This window comes from Miniopterus schreibersii (genome assembly GCF_964146895.1).
Source record: "Miniopterus schreibersii genome assembly, chromosome: 12".
In the NCBI taxonomy this organism is placed as follows: domain Eukaryota; kingdom Metazoa; phylum Chordata; class Mammalia; order Chiroptera; family Miniopteridae; genus Miniopterus; species Miniopterus schreibersii.
In genome coordinates, this window is record NC_138112.1 from 38,593,071 (window position 1) to 38,611,315 (window position 18,245).

The 18,245-nt window shown below is 40.9% G+C and overlaps 1 protein-coding gene across 1 annotated transcript; it reads right to left on the reverse strand.

Annotated features, from left to right (window-relative positions):
* Nucleotides 1–5,321: 5,321 nt before the first annotated feature.
* On the reverse strand, nt 5,322–16,595 carry LOC308565528 (uncharacterized protein; the record flags this gene model as incomplete). The annotated part of the gene is given in 5 exon segments (XM_081154857.1): nt 5,322–5,441; nt 5,443–6,207; nt 6,211–6,287; nt 15,462–15,466; nt 15,658–16,595. Coding segments are annotated over 5 exon segments (1,905 nt in total).
* Nucleotides 16,596–18,245: the final 1,650 nt, after the last annotated feature.

Below are 18,245 nucleotides of genomic sequence, written 5' to 3' on the forward strand. Positions count from 1 at the left end.
CTGGTATTGACTCTTCAATGTCACTGAAGAAAAGAAAATCAAAGTGTGAATTGTTGTATCCCTTTTATTTTTAAATTAATCATTCAGACCCCTTTGTGCCTTATGTGCAGGAAGTACAGCACGTTCTTCTTGAAGTTACCCACTCCCCCTTCCCCTAAGTATTGGAGCTCTCAGGAGTTTTCTCAATAGAGTTGTCAGACCCTTTCAAATACCAGGCAGAGGCTGAGAACTGCCTTCCCTCCAGTGCTGCTATTCCCACTGGTAGCCCCAAGGGGGCACTGTTAACTTCCCAGCAATGAGGTTTTTATTCCGTCCTGGCAGCAAAGCCTTGGTGTTTCTGCTGCACAGCCTTGATGTTCAACACTGACTCTCTAATTCCATATGTTTAGAATACATCCCAAAGCAGAATAGAGTTCCAGAATGACTATGTACTAAGAGGCTCCCTGATTCTATTTTCTGATACGTAGAAAACATAGCTTTGTTCTCTCAATGATATTTAGGCCTTTGTTTTGAGCAATGGTCACCAACACAAACTCCCTTTTTCCTCCAGATATTTAATTCTGGGGGACTTGTTGCTCTCTCTTCCCACTGAGTCTTGATTTAAATCTTCTCTGTTCCTGAATAGCAGCGTACAGTGGTTACAGATATTCTTTCTCAAAAGCCTCTATGTTCATTGCAAATTACTCATATAAATGTGACTAGCTTGCAAACCAGCCAGTGAGGTGAGTGGCTATTAGTAAGCCACTCCTCCCCCCTTCCTCATGTTCTTAACACACCCAATTAGTACAAATGGACCATGTTCAGCCTTTATTAGCAAAGTGACTCTACAGATTTTCTTAGTTTAACTGACAAAACATCTGTACCCCTTCAATTTATTTTTTTCTTTCAGTTTCATTGAGATGTAACTGATATACCACATTTTATAAGTTTAAGGTGCACAGCATAATGACTTGACTTACATTTATTGTGAAATGATTACCACAATTAGTTTAGTTAATATCCAGCATTTCATATAGATACAAAAAAGAAAAAGAAAAATGTTTTTTTCCTTGTGATAAGAACTTTTAGGATTTACTCAGCTTACAAATATACCATACAGCAGCACTAACTATGGTCATCATGTTGTAAATTACATCCTCAATAGTTGTCTTCTAACTGGCAGTTTGTACCTTTCATACCCCACCAATTTAAAATGCCTGTAGTTTATTATAGTTCATTGTATACTCAAGACAGTGTTCAAAGATTTCTACTAAGCTTATTTTTTAATGCGATGTGAACTTTATGGCAGAGTGTGTTTGCCCTTCAATATCTGGCTCTTTGAGTAATCCTGTTCCCCCATCAACTTTACCTGGTATGGACCCACCCCAAAACCTGTCTTAGGACCATCATGATCAGTTTTTTGAACCACCTGCACTGGGCTTAACCATTCTGTGAAAACCAGTGGTCCTCTTAACCTCTATCCTCAGAACCAGAGCAGAAACTTATGTATGTGGCTTGTCCCTTATATTTAAGGCTCTACAACTATGGAACAAGAGATCCATTGCAAACATTATTTGTCAGGTCTTCATTTAGCCACTTCAAGATCCTAAGTAAGGGAGTGTTTGCTGAGCCCCCTCGATGAGCCACAATTGTGCTAGTTACTATGAGGAATGACAACTGGTGTGTTGGTCTTCACATCCTTTACAAATTCCAAGTTGTGCCGGAAGCCGTTCCATCCTTGCTGCTTGACACAGTCCTTCAAGGAGGAAACATCTGCACAGCCAGTCTCCATGGGACTTGGCGTATGGCAGGTCCCTCTTCCCATGCTTGTTCCCCTTCCTGACACTCTGTGTCCTTACCCGAGTCACTGCACCAGAAAAGGACACTGCCCTCGCTGGAAACTTTTCCCTAGCAGGGGAGTAGGATAGAATTGGAAAAGACAATGATTCAGTAAAAGCCTCAAGGAGTACAGGAAAATCATGTGCCGCTCATGAGGAACCCAGACTGTCAGCAGAAAGCTTAGGACTTGTTAGGCCCATTACCACAGGAAGTTCCCCATGGGGGGAGAGGCCTGGGTCCGAGCCCTGCTGACTCGCGATGCAGGGGATTCCACAGGGAGGCCACCAGGGAGTTCCTACAAGGAATGTATTACTGGGGGATGTTTATATTAATGGAAAACTCTGGGAATCCCCACAAGGAAAGAGCAGCCTAGGAAAGAGATTATTTCAATCTACACCTGAACCCTTATCATACACAGGATATTACAGTGAGGACGGACTGCTGCAGGGAATGTGAGCGAGAGACCAAGGCAGGTGCCAGGCAGGCGGTCAGTCACCATGGCTGAAAACAGTCACGCGCAAGCTCCAGAGCCCTTCCTTAGGACTCGCATAACCTTCACATAGGAAAGCTGGCTTAGTTATTCTCCTCTTAGCTATGTGGTAGAGCAATAAAATAGTAACTTCAGAATATAAATAACAAACTAGAGATTAACCTGTAGAATAGCCTGTAGAAATATAAACAATAGGTAAGACTAAAATTAACATACCTAAACAGATGTAAATTCTTTAAAAGGTCAGATAAGAAGGTATATTCATTAACTGTGAAAGGCCAAAACAGAAACCGGAACATAGCACGATGTCATGTTGTTTACCCAGCAATAAAACCAAATAGTATAAATATAGTTGTAACAAGGCAATAAAGGGAGAAGCTGATTGTCCTGATGCTCTGAACGCTGTCTCCGTGTCCTTCTGTCATTTTTCTCCCACGCCATCCACACCTTTGGGGACCCCTGGACCACTGGGGCTGGACCCAGGCAAAGTTGGTAGTTTCTATTCCTGTGTATACCCACTTTGAGTAAACTTCTCATAATTATGTTGACCAGTTGCATTAATCTAGAGAAGCCTGGTTCAGGAACTAAGATCTAGATGTTAGATCTAGACTCCTCTTCGAGCCCCTTCTGGGTTTGTACCTGGGTGAAACCACAGCAGAGTTAGAGAAAGCACTCCTAGAGAGACCAGCAGAGCGGACCAAATGTTTGAAAATATCATCTGACTGTATGTATCATATTTCTATTAATTCAATCCTTTCTGCTAGATTTTTTTAAAAATTCACTTTATAATCATCCACAGAAGGCTCTTATGAAAATTAAAGATTATCATGCACAGACACTGATAGTTTGCAAGTACTCAAGACATTTTTGAGCTTTTTATTTCATTACAATTACTATCATTATATCAGTATATGAGGACACAGATTATTAGTATCATTTTAGACAATGAGTGTTGAAGTTGACCATCCTGTCCTCTGAAGGACAATAGGAAGATGGTGGTGGGTAAAACTCTTCTAGCAGCCAGGAAACGGAGAGAAACCCTACTAGAGAAATCTCTTCTTTAAAAGACAAACACCAAGTCACACCTGTGGCTCTGGCTTGAGGAAATGAGAGCCAATACCAAGAATGTAAGAATATTAAGAAGCCCTTCTTGTAGGTGAATGGGTGTCATTTTCTTCCCTGCTGTTATTGAGTGTGGCTTTGGAATACCTAGAGCCCACACCAGCAGGGAGTTGCAGTTACTCTACCTAACTGCTAGTGTGGGGTAGTCAATCTCTATTCCTACTGCGACCTTAATGCAAAATTTTTTCATAGCTATGAAAGTTGCCCCTGTGACATTACATCATGCCTCTTCACCTACCTTCACTGGAGGACCTGATTCTGTCTCCAGTTCTCTGGGAGGCATCCTGCACTGCCGGGTGCTGCTACAGCTGTCCCTCCTGTCATCATAAGCTTTCAGATTCAACCCAGAGGAGCTGTGCTGTCATTAACTCCTATCTCTCAGCCCTAAACCCTCCATCCACACTCTGCTTTGTGATGCTAAGGTTCAACTCTGAGACTCTTCTCTGTCAGCCTAACCCCCCTTAGTTTGCACCCACAGAGAGCAACAGAAAAAAACTGGAAGGTTGAAGTAGGGGAGGGGACACTTGTTCTTTCCTGTCTGTTCCTGTCTTGTCAGTATCCCTTAGCAATGACTCATCATACTGGAAGTGGGGTAGATTGCAGTCTCCAGGATTTGTTGGTTGGTTGTTTAGCTGGCTGGTGGTTGCCTGGTTAGTTGAACGAGTTTGGGTTTGGTTTGGGTTTGGGTTTGAGTTTTAGAACTCCCAGAATCAAATCAGCCTCACTGAACTCCCTCGGAGGTACCAACGGCAGCAGGATAGAGTTTCTCCTCAGAGGCTGCAGCCCCAGCTCTAAGGGTACCTTTTCTGAGTTCCTGTGACTCAGTACCAGTAGGGTCAGAGCCCATCCTCAGAGTACTGAGACCCAGTCAGTTCAATGGATCCTATGTTCTAATGACCCAATCTCTTCCTAAATGTAAGGTTCTTCCTGCAGGTACTATCTTTGTGTTGCTCCATCCCCCTTTATTTGGTTTCAAGTCTCTAATACCCACTTAGCCAATGGCTTACATTAAATTTTCTAAAGATAATGGTGCGATATATTTTCTCCTGACTTGCCCACTGTTGTCCAGAAACCAGACACTATGCCATGTCTTCCCACCTTCAGCTGGAGCTCTTGGGCAGAGTCAACCGATCAAATGAGACTTGATGTTCAGTTCACTGCATGTGTAGCTCAAGCATATAGGGGAAGTGGCCAACCCACTGTACTGGTCAGTTTCTCCATTTTCCACCCCATTGGTATCCTCTCTCTCCACCTGTATCCTAATTTCCAAGACTCCCTGAAAGTGATGAGGTTATATAGGGTAGATTAGAAGCTGTCATTGCCCTATATTATTGCAAACACTCTTCTCCTGCTGTCCTGCAGGTGCTTTGTGGGGCAGGACTCTGCTTTCTCTGAGAACACCCTGACCCTCAAGGAGGTACATACAGGCAAGAAATACATATCAACAGCCAGAAGGATAATCACAGGCCGGAGGACAATAAGGTGGAAGCCTGGTCCCCAGCTTTATTTGTACTTGAAGGAACATTTCTGTAGAAATAGCCGAGACTCAATAGCTGGATTTTTATCTCTATTGCTTTCCAGATATGTGATCTTTGTTGGTTACCTCTCTTAAAAGCATTTTTTTCACTACATTAAATGTGAGTAATGATGCCTGCAGGGATGTTGTGAAGATTAAATTAACTAAATATAATTGCCTAGGCTCAAAGCAGTTACTCAAGAAATATGTGTTTCTCCCTCATGCCTACCTCCACCTGAACCAGGCAAAGACAAAAAAAGGAAGGTGTCTGGGACAGTTATGAAGTGAGCCTTCATGTATGTAATAAATATTCCTCACAGGCATCTCTCTACATTGCTGCCTGGGCAAAGTCACTGAGAAGAAAGGGGAAAGGACTTAGAAACCTTTGCTACATATTCCCATCCCTCTGTGCAGCAGTCTCTGAATTCCTTGTTTTATCTCTTTGGTCTGGGCCCCATAAGCAATAGGGTTCAAGGCAGGGGGTATGAGGTGATGAAAGGACATTGAGCAGGATCAGGATGTCCATGGGGACCCTCTCTCTGGACACATTTGTCAACATCACCACCAGCAGGATGCTGCTGAAGAAGAGGGTGAGGGTGAAGTGGGAGCCACACATGCTCAGGGCTTTGACTGCAGCCCCCTCGGCCTTGAACCTAAGCACAGCTCTTAGAATGAAGGTGTAAGAGAGGAAGATGAGGGTGAAATCTGAGCCCAGTAAGGTCCAACCAGCCACAAACTGGTAGAGTCTGTTCAGGGTGAAATTGTCACAGGAGAGCCTGGACACAGACAGGTTGGCACAGATGCAGTTCTCAATGACATTTTTTCCACAGTAACGGAGCTGGGCAGTGAGAATAGGAATGGGTGCACAGAGAACAGTATTTCGTGTGACAATGAAGACACCAGCCTTGACCACAAATCCATTAGTGATGATGGATGGGTATCGTAATGGGTGGCAGATGGCCACATAGCGGTCATAGGCCATGACCATGAAAGTGCAGGACTCCATGGGGAGGAAACTGTTCATGATGAACATCTGGAGGAAGCAGGCGGAGAAGCTGATGGACCTGAGGTCAAACCAGAAGATGGCCAGGACCTTGGGGATGACAGTGAGGCAGAGCACGATGTCCAGCAGAGAGAGGAGGCTGAGCAGGTAGTACATGGGCTCGTGCAGGGAGGCCTCCAGCCGGATGGTGATCGGGACAGTAGTGTTGGCCGCCATGGCCAGCAGGAAGGGGAGTCTGAGGGGCAGGGACAGCCAGTGCTACCAGCTCTGGTAGTTAGGGAAGCAGATGAGGAGGAATTCGGAGACTGGAGCAGTGGAGCAGTTGCTGGGTGAGGCCACTGAATGCATATTAAGCTGAGAAAGCTTCTCTTAACTATTTGTATGGGCAGATATAAGAGGTAATTTTTTTTAATTGGCTTCAAAAATATCCTTCTCACTTACTTTTTAGAAAGCTAATTATATATAGGAGACTTCCCAAATAAGGCCAATTCCAGTCAATATTTTATTTTATTTTATTTTGTTTTTAATGAAGTAATCAGGAATGTTTAATATTCAAAATGTTATCTGCACATCCACCTACATATCTTTTTGGAAATATGCCATTTAAATTAGACAAAGAGTGAGTAGTTTAAAAGGAAGGTGAAGACAGTTTACCCTTTTGAGAGATCTGAATATAGACAAAAAGGTATGTCACTTCCTCTCAAAAGAATTTTTTCTTTTTCCTTTCAGGAGAGTGGTGAGACTTGACAAATAATGCTATGGTCCATGAATAAAACTGAATCAGTGAAAAAAGAAAAACTAGATTTAAAAAAGGATAATAAAGGGTAATCTCACAACATTAAAAATGTGCAACAAGTTAGGTCTGCATGGTACCAGTGTAAAGAACACACAGTGTTAGAGTATAAAGGAGTTCAGCTAAAAACACATCTAGTTTTTACAGTAATCTCATATCTGATGAAGGAGGCATCTCACCTATGGTGAATAAGAAGCAGTGTTCTGATGGGTGTTCTTTTAAATTTTTTAATAGATGATTTGAGATCATTTTTGACATTTCGGGGGTGGGGACAGATCTATTTAGGTCCTCACCTACTACCCTACACCAATATAAGTTGAGATGGATAATTTTGTTGGATCCCTTCCCCAAACTCACGGTATTCTAGAAGAGAACAGAATATAAAATTGATTAAATCCATCCTTAGCTAAAATCTCAATTTTATTTTAATATAACCATTTCTTTTTCAAGACCCGCACCTGACTACCCCAGTGCTCTTGGAATAAGCCTAAAACAAGAAAGGCTGATTTTACTTTAAATGTATGGTTACCAACTTTAAGTGGGTCCTCAATATTGCCTGTCCATCCTGCAAAGCTTTCCTGATCAAGTCCCCCCTCTGGCCAAGGCCCTTTTCAAAACATCTTCATTCTTTTCAGCCTTTGAATCCTCCTGTTGGGAGGTGACATCACCTACTGTCTCACAGAGAAAGGAGAATGTGCCCGGTGATATTTTCTTCAGCTTCCTAAGAAAAAACTTACAACCCTACTTGCACATTTCCCCATCCTTTCCTTGTTTACTCCCATTAAAACAGAATCTGTCCATCCTCAAAATGTCAAGCCTCCCATCTCTACGTTGAACCCTAGCCCGCTTAGCCTGTATTTGTGCCATCAGTGGTGCGTTCTAGCTCCCCGAGTTTGAGTCATAATTCCTTCCTTGTTGAACCTGCCCTGTCTTTCAAACATTCTCCAGTATCTTTCATCTTTAAATATAAAAACTTTAAAGCCTTTTTTGCCTTTCAGCTCTTTCTTCCTCTCCTTTCCTCCACACCCAGACTTCTCACAAACACTGTTATATTTACGGTCTCCGTTGTCTCAGTGCGTGTCCGTTCCACAGCTCACTTCTATGTGGCTTCCTTCTCTATTAGTTTCCACAGAATTGCTCTCAAACAATTATGTGTAGATTGTTGAATTTCGCTGAAACAACTGATCAACTCCTCTTTCTTGAAACATTCTCTTCTGTTTAATTGACATTACAATTTTCTCTGACTTGTTTTTCACCTACTACCTTGACTTCAGTTTCGAGATTCAACCCTGAGTTCTCTGTGATTTTCTTTTCTCATCTGCGCTAGTCTGTTCTGCTCTTTCTTCCACCTCTTTTCTCTGCTCTGTATCTGCAGACAATTACCATCTCTATGCTGATGATTACTAAATTATACCTCTAACCTAGAATTCTTTAAAAGCCTACTTGACATATCAACTTGGGTCTCTCAAAGATATCCAAAACTCACCGAGTCCAAAATTAACTCAAGATTTTTCTGCCAAACCTGGTCTTTTTCTCCTATCTCAGTGAATAGCATATAGATCTGGACTATTCCACAAGCTAAAGACTAGAAATTTGAACATATCCTTCACCTACCACCCATTACAAACCCACCATCCAGACCAGTCAAATTTTCCTTTTAATTATCTCTTGAGTCTACTCACTTCTCTTTCTCCACAATCACCATCCAAGACTAAAGTACCATTATCTCTTGAATGAAATAATGAAATTGCCTTTTAATGCACTCTAGGTTTCATTATAAAATCATTCTCTACATTGAAATTAGAGAAACATTTTAAAATATAAATCTGGTCTTGCCACTCATCTGCTTAAAATATGTCACTGGTTCCCCATTGTTGATGGAATAAAACAGAAGGCTTAACTTGAACTACATTAGATCACAAGTTCATGAGAGAAGAAACTATGCCTGTTGGGGGTTTTTCATCACAATAGGAACAGTGTATAAGTAGATTCCTTCGTAGGTGTTCCTGGGTCATTGAATAAATTACTTAATAAATAAGTAAATGAGTGAATGACTAGAAGGTCATATGTCATTAAACTCCTTCCTCATCTGACACCCCTCTCTCTCTTGCCTCTTGAGCTCCAGTCATACTGTCCTTTCAGCTCTTCTGCTCCCACTTCTCCTGGAAGACTGTGCACCTTATGCTTCCTCACATGCACCCACTTACTTTCTATTCTTCCTTTACATCTCAGTTCAAATATTGTCTTCTCTGGGAGGTTTCCTCTAACCCTCTCCAGACAACATCAAGGTCTCCTATTTTATATTTTTATAGTATTTTGTTTCACCCTCACAGTTTAGAATTATACATTAGTGTGATAATTTAGTTAAATATGTTTCCCCCCAAGTTCAATTAGACATTCCATGCCATGACAGTAAGGGCCATTGGCACAGTGCTTGGCATGAAGTCTTGTCCAATAATATTTGTAAGATAAATTAATTGATAGTCTTATGAGCAGAGTGATAAGGGGGTACAAAATAAAATTTCCTAAATCAGCCTGAGAAGAAAAGAAAAGACTTCCTAAAGCTGCCAACACCTTAGTTGAGTTTTGATGCATGTGGAAGACTTATAACTGTGGGTGGTGTATTTCAGGTTTATGAAATGGATTATATAAAAGCATGGCAATGAGTTGTAGGAAAACTTTGGAAGGAAATTCTATGTAATATTTAACCTGGCTGGAGACAAGAGGATGGGGAGTTGAAAGAAAGGTGCTTGATAGAACCTAAGCTAGACAAGGAATGAAGTCAGGACAACAGAGATGAATAGGGTATAGAGTGGGTTCTGTCAACAGCCTTGTAGTCTTGATGCCCAACAATTGTACTTTACTAAGAATAGTTGAAAATTTGAGCAGGAAGTTAGTCAGAAAAGAGGATTTTCAAATCTAAAGTCTAGAAGTGCATCAACCACAAAAATTAGACAAGTCAGAAAACGGGAGTTTACACAAGACAAGTTAAGTTTTGAGAACAGGCTGAACTAAGTATTCAACCAATTCCAGTTTTCCCAGCAATGAGACTTCCATTGTAAATGACATTCTAATGAGAAGTAAAAGCATATAGATGAATTAATAATTATAGGAGGAGATACATATAGTATAATTACTTAAATAAAGAATTAATCTGAGAGGAATCTGGGAGAGGTTTAGACTTCAGGCAAAAAATACGTTTAACAGAGAAATAATTTGATATATGAAATTTTTTGCTTAGGTAATAATTTAATTTCTTTGTCTCATCTGATCCACCTGCAGACGTTACTGCCTGAAAGCTACCTTACATTAAAAACTTATGGGCAGAAACTTATTTTCCTGGTGCCCTTTTATAAATGTGTTTGGGGTTGGTGTAACTGTAGCTGTCTGCTGCCTCGCTGGAGCTTCCTGTCCCTTTATACTGCAAGGGGGAATTGGGCCCATCCGTAATGGATACGAGGAGAACAAAGAGATAACAACTCAGTGGGCAAGCTGGACAGGAGCCTTTTCTGCTGGAACTTAGTAACACAGCTCTATTCACTTGTGCTGGGAGTGATGCCCCTGGAAAGCAATAGGGCTGTATGAAGATAGCCCCAGAGCAGACTGGTGGCCAAAACTGAAATTTCAAAAGGGATGCTACAATCAAGCCAATAGGGAGTGAAAGGACTGCTTTGTAGTGCCTGCTCCTTCCATCCTTACTTTTTGTTTCTCCGTGAGTTCCTAGCTGGTGACCTTTAAACGTGCACCTGAATTCATTGACTTCTTACATTGGTTTTCTTCTCATAAACACTGATGTGTTTTTCTCACCAGTCTAATACTCATCTTTTGAATTCTCACTCTGAACAATACAGGCCGATGAATAGAAGCTTTTAATTTTTTCCTCTGATTATAAAATAATACAATGACAGGCTAACATTCAAATTATATATTGTCATTTGAAGTCCAACAAAATCTCACCCACCAGAAAGGACTGGTATAAACAATCTGTTGTGTACTTTTCATCTATGCTTTTTACATATATATCAAGATTGGGATTGTGTAATTGCAGCAGTCTGCTGCCTCAATGGAGTTATGCATATATATGTAAATGACATTATCCCAAATCAATTTAACTCATATACATTTGTCTGTTATAAACTTTTCATTATGTCCCAGACCTGTATGCTAAGCACCACTGCTTTATATACTATGAGTTCACAGTATGTTTTATTATCTGCTATGGTGTGACTCAAATCTTTTTAAAAACTCTCTTCCATTTGGTGAAACTTTCACCTTCCGTATACATTTTAGGATAACTGTAACAAATGTTCCTCTGAAAATCTTGCTGGAATGTTTCTTGAAAGTACATTGAATTTGTCAATTAAATCAGGGAGAACTGATGTCTCTAAAATGTTCTTTCCTTTTTATGTACACGGTTTATCTCTGCATTTAAGCAGATCTTTACTTAAATACTTTAAGTATAATTTTAAAGTAGTTCCTTGAAGATCTTGTGTGTTTGTTATGATGCCAATTTCTACATATTAAGAAGTTTTTTCCTACTGCAAATGATATGTTAATTTCTAATATCTTTAGATAATTTTTGCTGGTATAAAGAAAACTTGATTTTTTTAAGTTCATCTTATAGCTGAACATCTTACTGAACATGTAACTAATTTTAAAAATCTACTTATTTTTTATGATTATATCATATGAAGATAACGACAGTTTAACCATTTTTATTCTGATCCTTAAAACTCTCCTTTCTTTTTTGACTTACTGTGTTGGTCAGGACTTTCCACTTTACATTGATACAGGTATTCAACTGCAGTCCTCTTGGTGCATTGCCCTCGGCAAAGGGGAGTGCCTCCTCCAAAGTTACACTTCCTCCCTGAGGCAATTCCCATCCAAAGGCTAGCTCACTAGACAGAAAAAAGGCCTGTCTGGCATGCTTCAATTTAGACAACTCTGACAAGGGCCATTCCAGAGCTCCTTATGTGATTAAGTGAGTTATTGTTTTTGGTTTTGTTTCCTCAAATATTTTTGAATAGTTTTGCAAATGCAAGCACCAGCCTGTACTATGCTGAATACCGGAGGCCCCTCTGCAGATCTTTGGAAACTTCTTTTTATCAATACTCTATCCTCTCTGAACTCTAGCTGCCTTGGCCCCCCTGACCCCCATGTCCATCTCCTTACCACAGTAGGACTCTCAGGCTGTAACTGAGTTCTCCTTGCCTTTCACATGGCCTGGAATCTCTCCAATAAGCTGCAACAATCTTTCTTCAGTAAACAGGACTCACTTCATTTGCTTCTTTTTTTATTGAATGTATTGAGGTGACATTGGTTCACAAAACCATACAGATTTCAAGTGTACAACTAAACAAAACATCATCTGCACATTACATCATGCGCCCATCGCCCCAAGAAAAGTCGCTTTCTGTTTCCATTCCCCCCCCAACTTTGCCCACCTCCAACAATCCTCCCCCTCCCCTGTCCCTCTGGCTATCACCACACTGTTGTCTGTGTCCATGTGTTATATATAAATGGTTTTTTGCTTCATGCCTTCACCTTCTTCCATCTAGCTCCTCTACCCCCCTCCCTCTAACAGCTGTCAGTCTGTTCCATGTATCTATGCCTCTATTTCTATTTTGTTCATCAGTTTGTTTTGTTCATTAGATTCAACAAACAAGTGCTAGTGAGGATATGGAGAAAAGGCAACCCTAGTGCACTGTTGGTGCAGACTGGTGCAGCCACTGTGGAAAACAGTATGGAGTTTTCTCAAAAAATTAAAAATGGAACTACTTTTGACCCAGTGATCTCACTTCTGGAAATATATACTAAGAATCCCGAAATACCAATCAGGAAGAATATATGCATCCTTATGTTCACTGCAGGATTATTTATAATAGCTAAGATTTGGAAACAGCCCAAGTGCCCATCAGTAGATGAGTAGATAAAAAACTGTCTTAGTTACATGTTCTTCCCTGAGACACTCAGGGAATACTATGCAGCTGTAAAAAAGAAGGAAATCTTACCCTTTGCAACAGCATGGGTGGGTCTGGAGATTATTGTGCTAAGTGAAATAAGCTAGTCAGAGAAAGACAAATACCATATGATCTCACCTCATTTGTTTCTCATCTCTCAGGGATCATTGTCCTCTATTGCCTCCTATCCACTATCTTCAGAATCATTGTTTTACATTTTGTCCTGTAATTTTGCTGTTGTTTCAAGTGAGAGGATATACCTACTTCTGTTGTTCCATCTTGACAAACTTTATACTGGACAAGCAGATGAAAGCACCATCCAACTCTGACTCCTCCCTGGGCTCAGGGTTGGACTTGTGACTGCACAAGCCCCCTACCCTCCTCACAGTAAAACAGGAGAGATCTTATTTACAGTTGAAGTCTCAGTATCTTAGGAGGACTATGCACTACAATAAAAGGAAATACACCTCTAGGGGAACCTGAGGTCAGAGTGATTTGGGGACTCCAGAATATATCTAAGGAATTTGAAGAAAATAAATTTTAGGAGTGGAGAAAGGCAGTGCTATACAGAAATGGAAAATCAAGTGAGATGTGACTTCTTCAGCATCTTCAAGATTAAGACAGCACCTAGGTTTATTTTTAAGTGAAGAGTCTATCTAAGTTTTCCTCCTTGTGTGTGGTGACATTAAGATGTGTTCTTAGAATTAATATGAGTGTTCTCAGGGAAGAACATGTAACTAAGACAGTTTTTTTCACAGGGTTAAGCAAGGACAGTGGCATGACCAGGCCTCCAGGTTAATTATGCTTAGCTCTGGGAAACCCAGTCTCTGTCTTCACCCATAAGAAGAGAGCTTTATGCCAACATTACTTGAGTTATCAAAGACTGGAGATGACAAACCCACAGAGTGTCGGCATGAAAATATAGTCATCTTTCTCTCCCTCTCTCTCATTCTTCAAAGAAATTCCTTTAAAATACTTCCTAATCACTCTTTTGTGCCTTTTGCAATTAAAGGAATTAAGCAGCTCCCCAGGTTTACACTTTTCCCTACACTTTTGTTATGCTCTAATGCCATATAGTATGTAACTTTTCATCCAGTATTTGCAATTTACCAGTCAAGAAGCATTTCAAAAACAAAGAAGATCATATTTGTTGAAAACAAAAAATTAGTACTCTTACATTCCAAATGACTTTTGTAATTGTGGAATCTACTCACCAGAATCAGTGTTTAAGGACCTCTTAATAGGGTGGCCCTTGCTTTTGTCCATGGAATTTTGGAAGTAAAAATTATGGCTAGGTTAGGTTACTAGATGAGCCTGAGCCCTAAATTTCCTACCTGTGAACAAAAAAAAAGAGGCTCTATAATAAGCCTGAGAAGCTCAACGGGCTACATGGCAAGCCCAACAAGTGCAGCGGCCAAAAGTAACCACACGGGATGGTCTGATCACAAATTCCTAACTGGGCAGGTCATGGTTGGGTAGTCACATCCCAGGCCCATAGCTTCCTTAGCAAAGGTCAACCTTTACCTTAAGAGAACCCTGGCCATTGTTCTTATGCATCTAGGATAACAGGCCTTTGAAATGCCAGCGTTATCTTTTCCAAACCCCTGGTGGGCATAACCACCTGGCAAGGTACCTGGTGGAACACTATGGCCCTGAAATTCCTCATTTTCTTGTTGCTCACATACTCTATTTACTGTAAATGTTAAATGTTAACTACTCTGTACCCACCAATGTAAGAAAGAAAATCTCTCCATTTTACTTTCTATCCAATCCTAGAAATGTCCCTGCTTTGTTTTCTCCCACCTCCTTAACCTACCACCAATGGATTTCATGCACCTTCCTTACATCCACTCCTTTGATTCTAAATGTATAAAATAAATTGCAAAACCGCCATCCTTCAGAGTATTTTCTCAGTCCCTTGAGATCTTGCTTCTGGCATGTCCTCAAAATTTTGGCTCAAACTCATAAAATTTTTCTATAGGTTTGAATGTTCTTTTGTTGACATGCTGATATAAATAATGACACCACTGCCGACCAGCTGTAATAATATATTATGTTTCCTCATCCATGTTCACCAGATTGTGACATCCAGAAGTTTAACTACATGCCATACTTATCCTCCCCTTATCTGAGGCTCTTGAATGAAGCTCCAGGCCATATGGGGCACAATTTTGAGTAAAGAGAATGTCTCTTATACCACCACAGTCAGTTTTACAGCCTCCCACATTACTGGTCTTCTCATTCCCCACCTCTACCTCCACTTGGGTCCTCAGTGTCCTGGTTTTACTATAAAGAGTTTTAAGATGTGTGTGGCATCTGCTGGGCATAGACTGGTACTATTATGAATATTATTATTTGTAAAAGAAGCCTGAACATTCATGACTGGGAAAAGGTGGTGATCTCTCTGCTTAGTTCTTCCTGACTCTGAAGAGGGAAGGTCTAGAGAGAAGATGCCTAGTGACAGCAACAGGTTCACAAAGACAACACAGAGATCATGGCCTGAAGAGCAGAGCTGGTTTCAACTGTGCCTGAGGAAGGAGCACTGTGTCGTGGAAAGGCTGGGCAGTCAGAGACACTTGCATTTGAGTTGATGCCCAGCACCCACCACATGGAGCTTTTGTTAACATTTCTCCATAAGGTTTTGTTTTCTAATGTATAAAATAGAATACTAATCCCCACCCTACAGAATTATGACGGTAAGATGATTTACATTCATAAGTGTCTAGACACAAAGTTAGATATCTAAGAATGCTAGTTACCTGAACTAGGAAAATGAATTTCGGTTGGGTACTAAGAGATCTATAGTAATTCCTGATATAGGAGGGACAGAAAGAAGGTAGAAAATATTCACTACCCAAGCATTATTTTACTGTCTGAAATCATAAATGCTGAAATAGAAACAGAGGAAATAGTAATAGGTGTTTCTGTAGAGAGTCCCCTCTGTGTATTTAATGCCTCCTCTGTAGCAACTTCAGAAACCCTTTCTTTAACTCTTTGGTTCGAAACCCATAAACAATAGGGTTCAAGGCAGGGGGTATGAGGTGATGAAGGACATTGAGCAGGATCAGGATGTCCATGGGGACCCTCTCTCTGGACACATTTGTCAACACCACCACCAGCAGGATGCTGCTGAAGAAGAGGGTGAGGGTGAAGTGGGAGCCACACGTGCTCAGGGCTTTGACTGCGGCACCCTCAGCCTTGAACCTAAGCACAGCTCTTAGAATGAAGGTGTAAGAGAGGAAGATGAGGGTGAAATCTGAGCCCAGTAAGGTCCAACCAGCCACAAACTGGTAGAGTCTGTTCAGGGTGAAATTGTCACAGGAGAGCCTGGACACAGACAGGTTGGCACAGATGCAGTTCTCAATGACATTTTTTCCACAGTAACGCAGCTGGGCAGTGAGAATAGGAATGGGTGCACAGAGAACAGTATTTCGTGTGACAATGAAGATACCAGCCTTGACCACAAATCCGTTAGTGATGATGGATGGGTATCGTAATGGGTGGCAGATGGCCACATAGCGGTCATAGGCCATGACCATGAAAGTGCAGGACTCCATTGGGAGGAAACTGTTCATGATGAACATCTGGAGGAAGCAGGCGGAGAAGCTGATGGACCTGAGGTCAAACCAGAAGATGGCCAGGACCTTGGGGATGACAGTGAGGCAGAGCACGATGTCCAGCAGAGAGAGGAGGCTGAGCAGGTAGTACATGGGCTCGTGCAGGGAGGCCTCCAGCCAAATGGTGATCAGGATGGTGGTGTTGGCCACCATGGCCAGGAGGAAGAGGAGGCTGAGGGGCAGGGACAGCCAGTGCTGCCAGCTCTGGTAGTTAGGGAAGCAGATGAGGAGGAATTCGGAGACTGGAGCAGTGGAGTAGTTGCTGGATAATGTCATGAGATAAATCCTAAGATGAGGACCTGTCACCTGGGTTTATGTATGATGAGATACATGAATTAGGTCAGTAGGAAATAAAGATATGAAAATATTTGCTAACACATACTCATCCAGAAAACTGATGAAATCTAGATCAACAATCCCAAGCAAAGGCCAACTTGAGTGAAGATAAATATGATGGTGGAGGGCTTGGCTAATGGTTTCAAATTTTAATTTGGAAAAATGAAAAGTACAGACTAGCCACAAGGTTTAGAAAAAAAGTAATGAGAAGAATTACTTTATTAAAATATACTGTAAAGCTATAACATTTTGTAGCTGGTTTGGCCTCAGGTCCATCAGCAGGGATACTGACCTGTGATAGTGACAAAGCAAAATGACTAATTATAGATCTCATAGACCAGAAATGCTCACTAGTTACAGAATAAATCAGAATTAATAAATATGTCATAAACCTGTATTTGTATGTTATTCAGTAAGTTTTGCTGGCATAATTTCTTAGATGGTGGCAAAAGTTAGTTTTTCCTCACTTTTTATTATACACCAAAGTAAAATTGAGATGGGAAATTTATTATATAAATGATATTCTCAATCCTATGATAAAAACTTAAAAAATAGATGTAAACATTAATTAAATATAAAGAGGGTCCCCCAAGCTCCCCTCTCATTCTGACTTATTGTACCTCTAGCACAGACCATCCTGGACATACTTCATTCAGGCCTGCACAAGTTGTAGTTCAAAGGTCCTATAGAAAGTTATGTTCACAGGCAAGCTGTTTTCATTAACACTGATGACCATGAACCTTAAACAAGCACTTAATAGGCATATTCAATATAACAACCTCTAATTGATCCACCCATTCTAATCAATTTTTCTAATTTTATAAATTTTTTTCAAATGCTAAACCCTCTAAGTAGATGACCTCTCCAACTGCTCCACAAAGACAGGGGAGGCTACAGATGCAAGTTCCTCCATTTCCAATAACACACTCATAAGTTCATTGGTACCTCTACCCTCACTCTCTTCTTTGCATCTTGTCAACTTGAGGTTCTACCCCTCCTCTTAATTCCAATCCCTCCACCTCTGGTTTGGAGCCTACCCTGATCTTCTCAGGAATTTTGACCTAGTAATTATCCAGTCAATTTTCTAATATTTTTTTTTAATTGAGTTTTGAGAGAGAGAGGAAGGGAGAGAGAGAGAAACATCGATGTGAAAAAGAAACATGGATCGGCTGCCTCCTGCAAGCCCCCTACTGGGGATCAATCCTGCAAACCAGGTATGTGCTCTGACCAAGAATCTAACAGATGACCTTCTGGTGCACAGGACAATGCTCAATCCACTGACCACACTAGCCAGGGCTATCCAGTCAATTTTCTATGTATTCAAGCTATCCTTTCCTAGGTCCTTCCTATGGATATTCAAGATGCTCAAGTGTCTCAAATCTTAAAACATTTCTACATCTATCCCACATCTCCATTTGGTGTAAATACCCTAATTGTGGTTTCAAACAAAGATAACAAATCTCTATCTCTTCTTCCTCTTCTTTTTACACTAAAAACTTAAGAAACCGAAAGAGGCAAAGGATATCTAAGAGGATACAAACAACAGGGAGGTTCAATAGTTCAGTTGAGAAGTGATCAGTGTGTAAATAG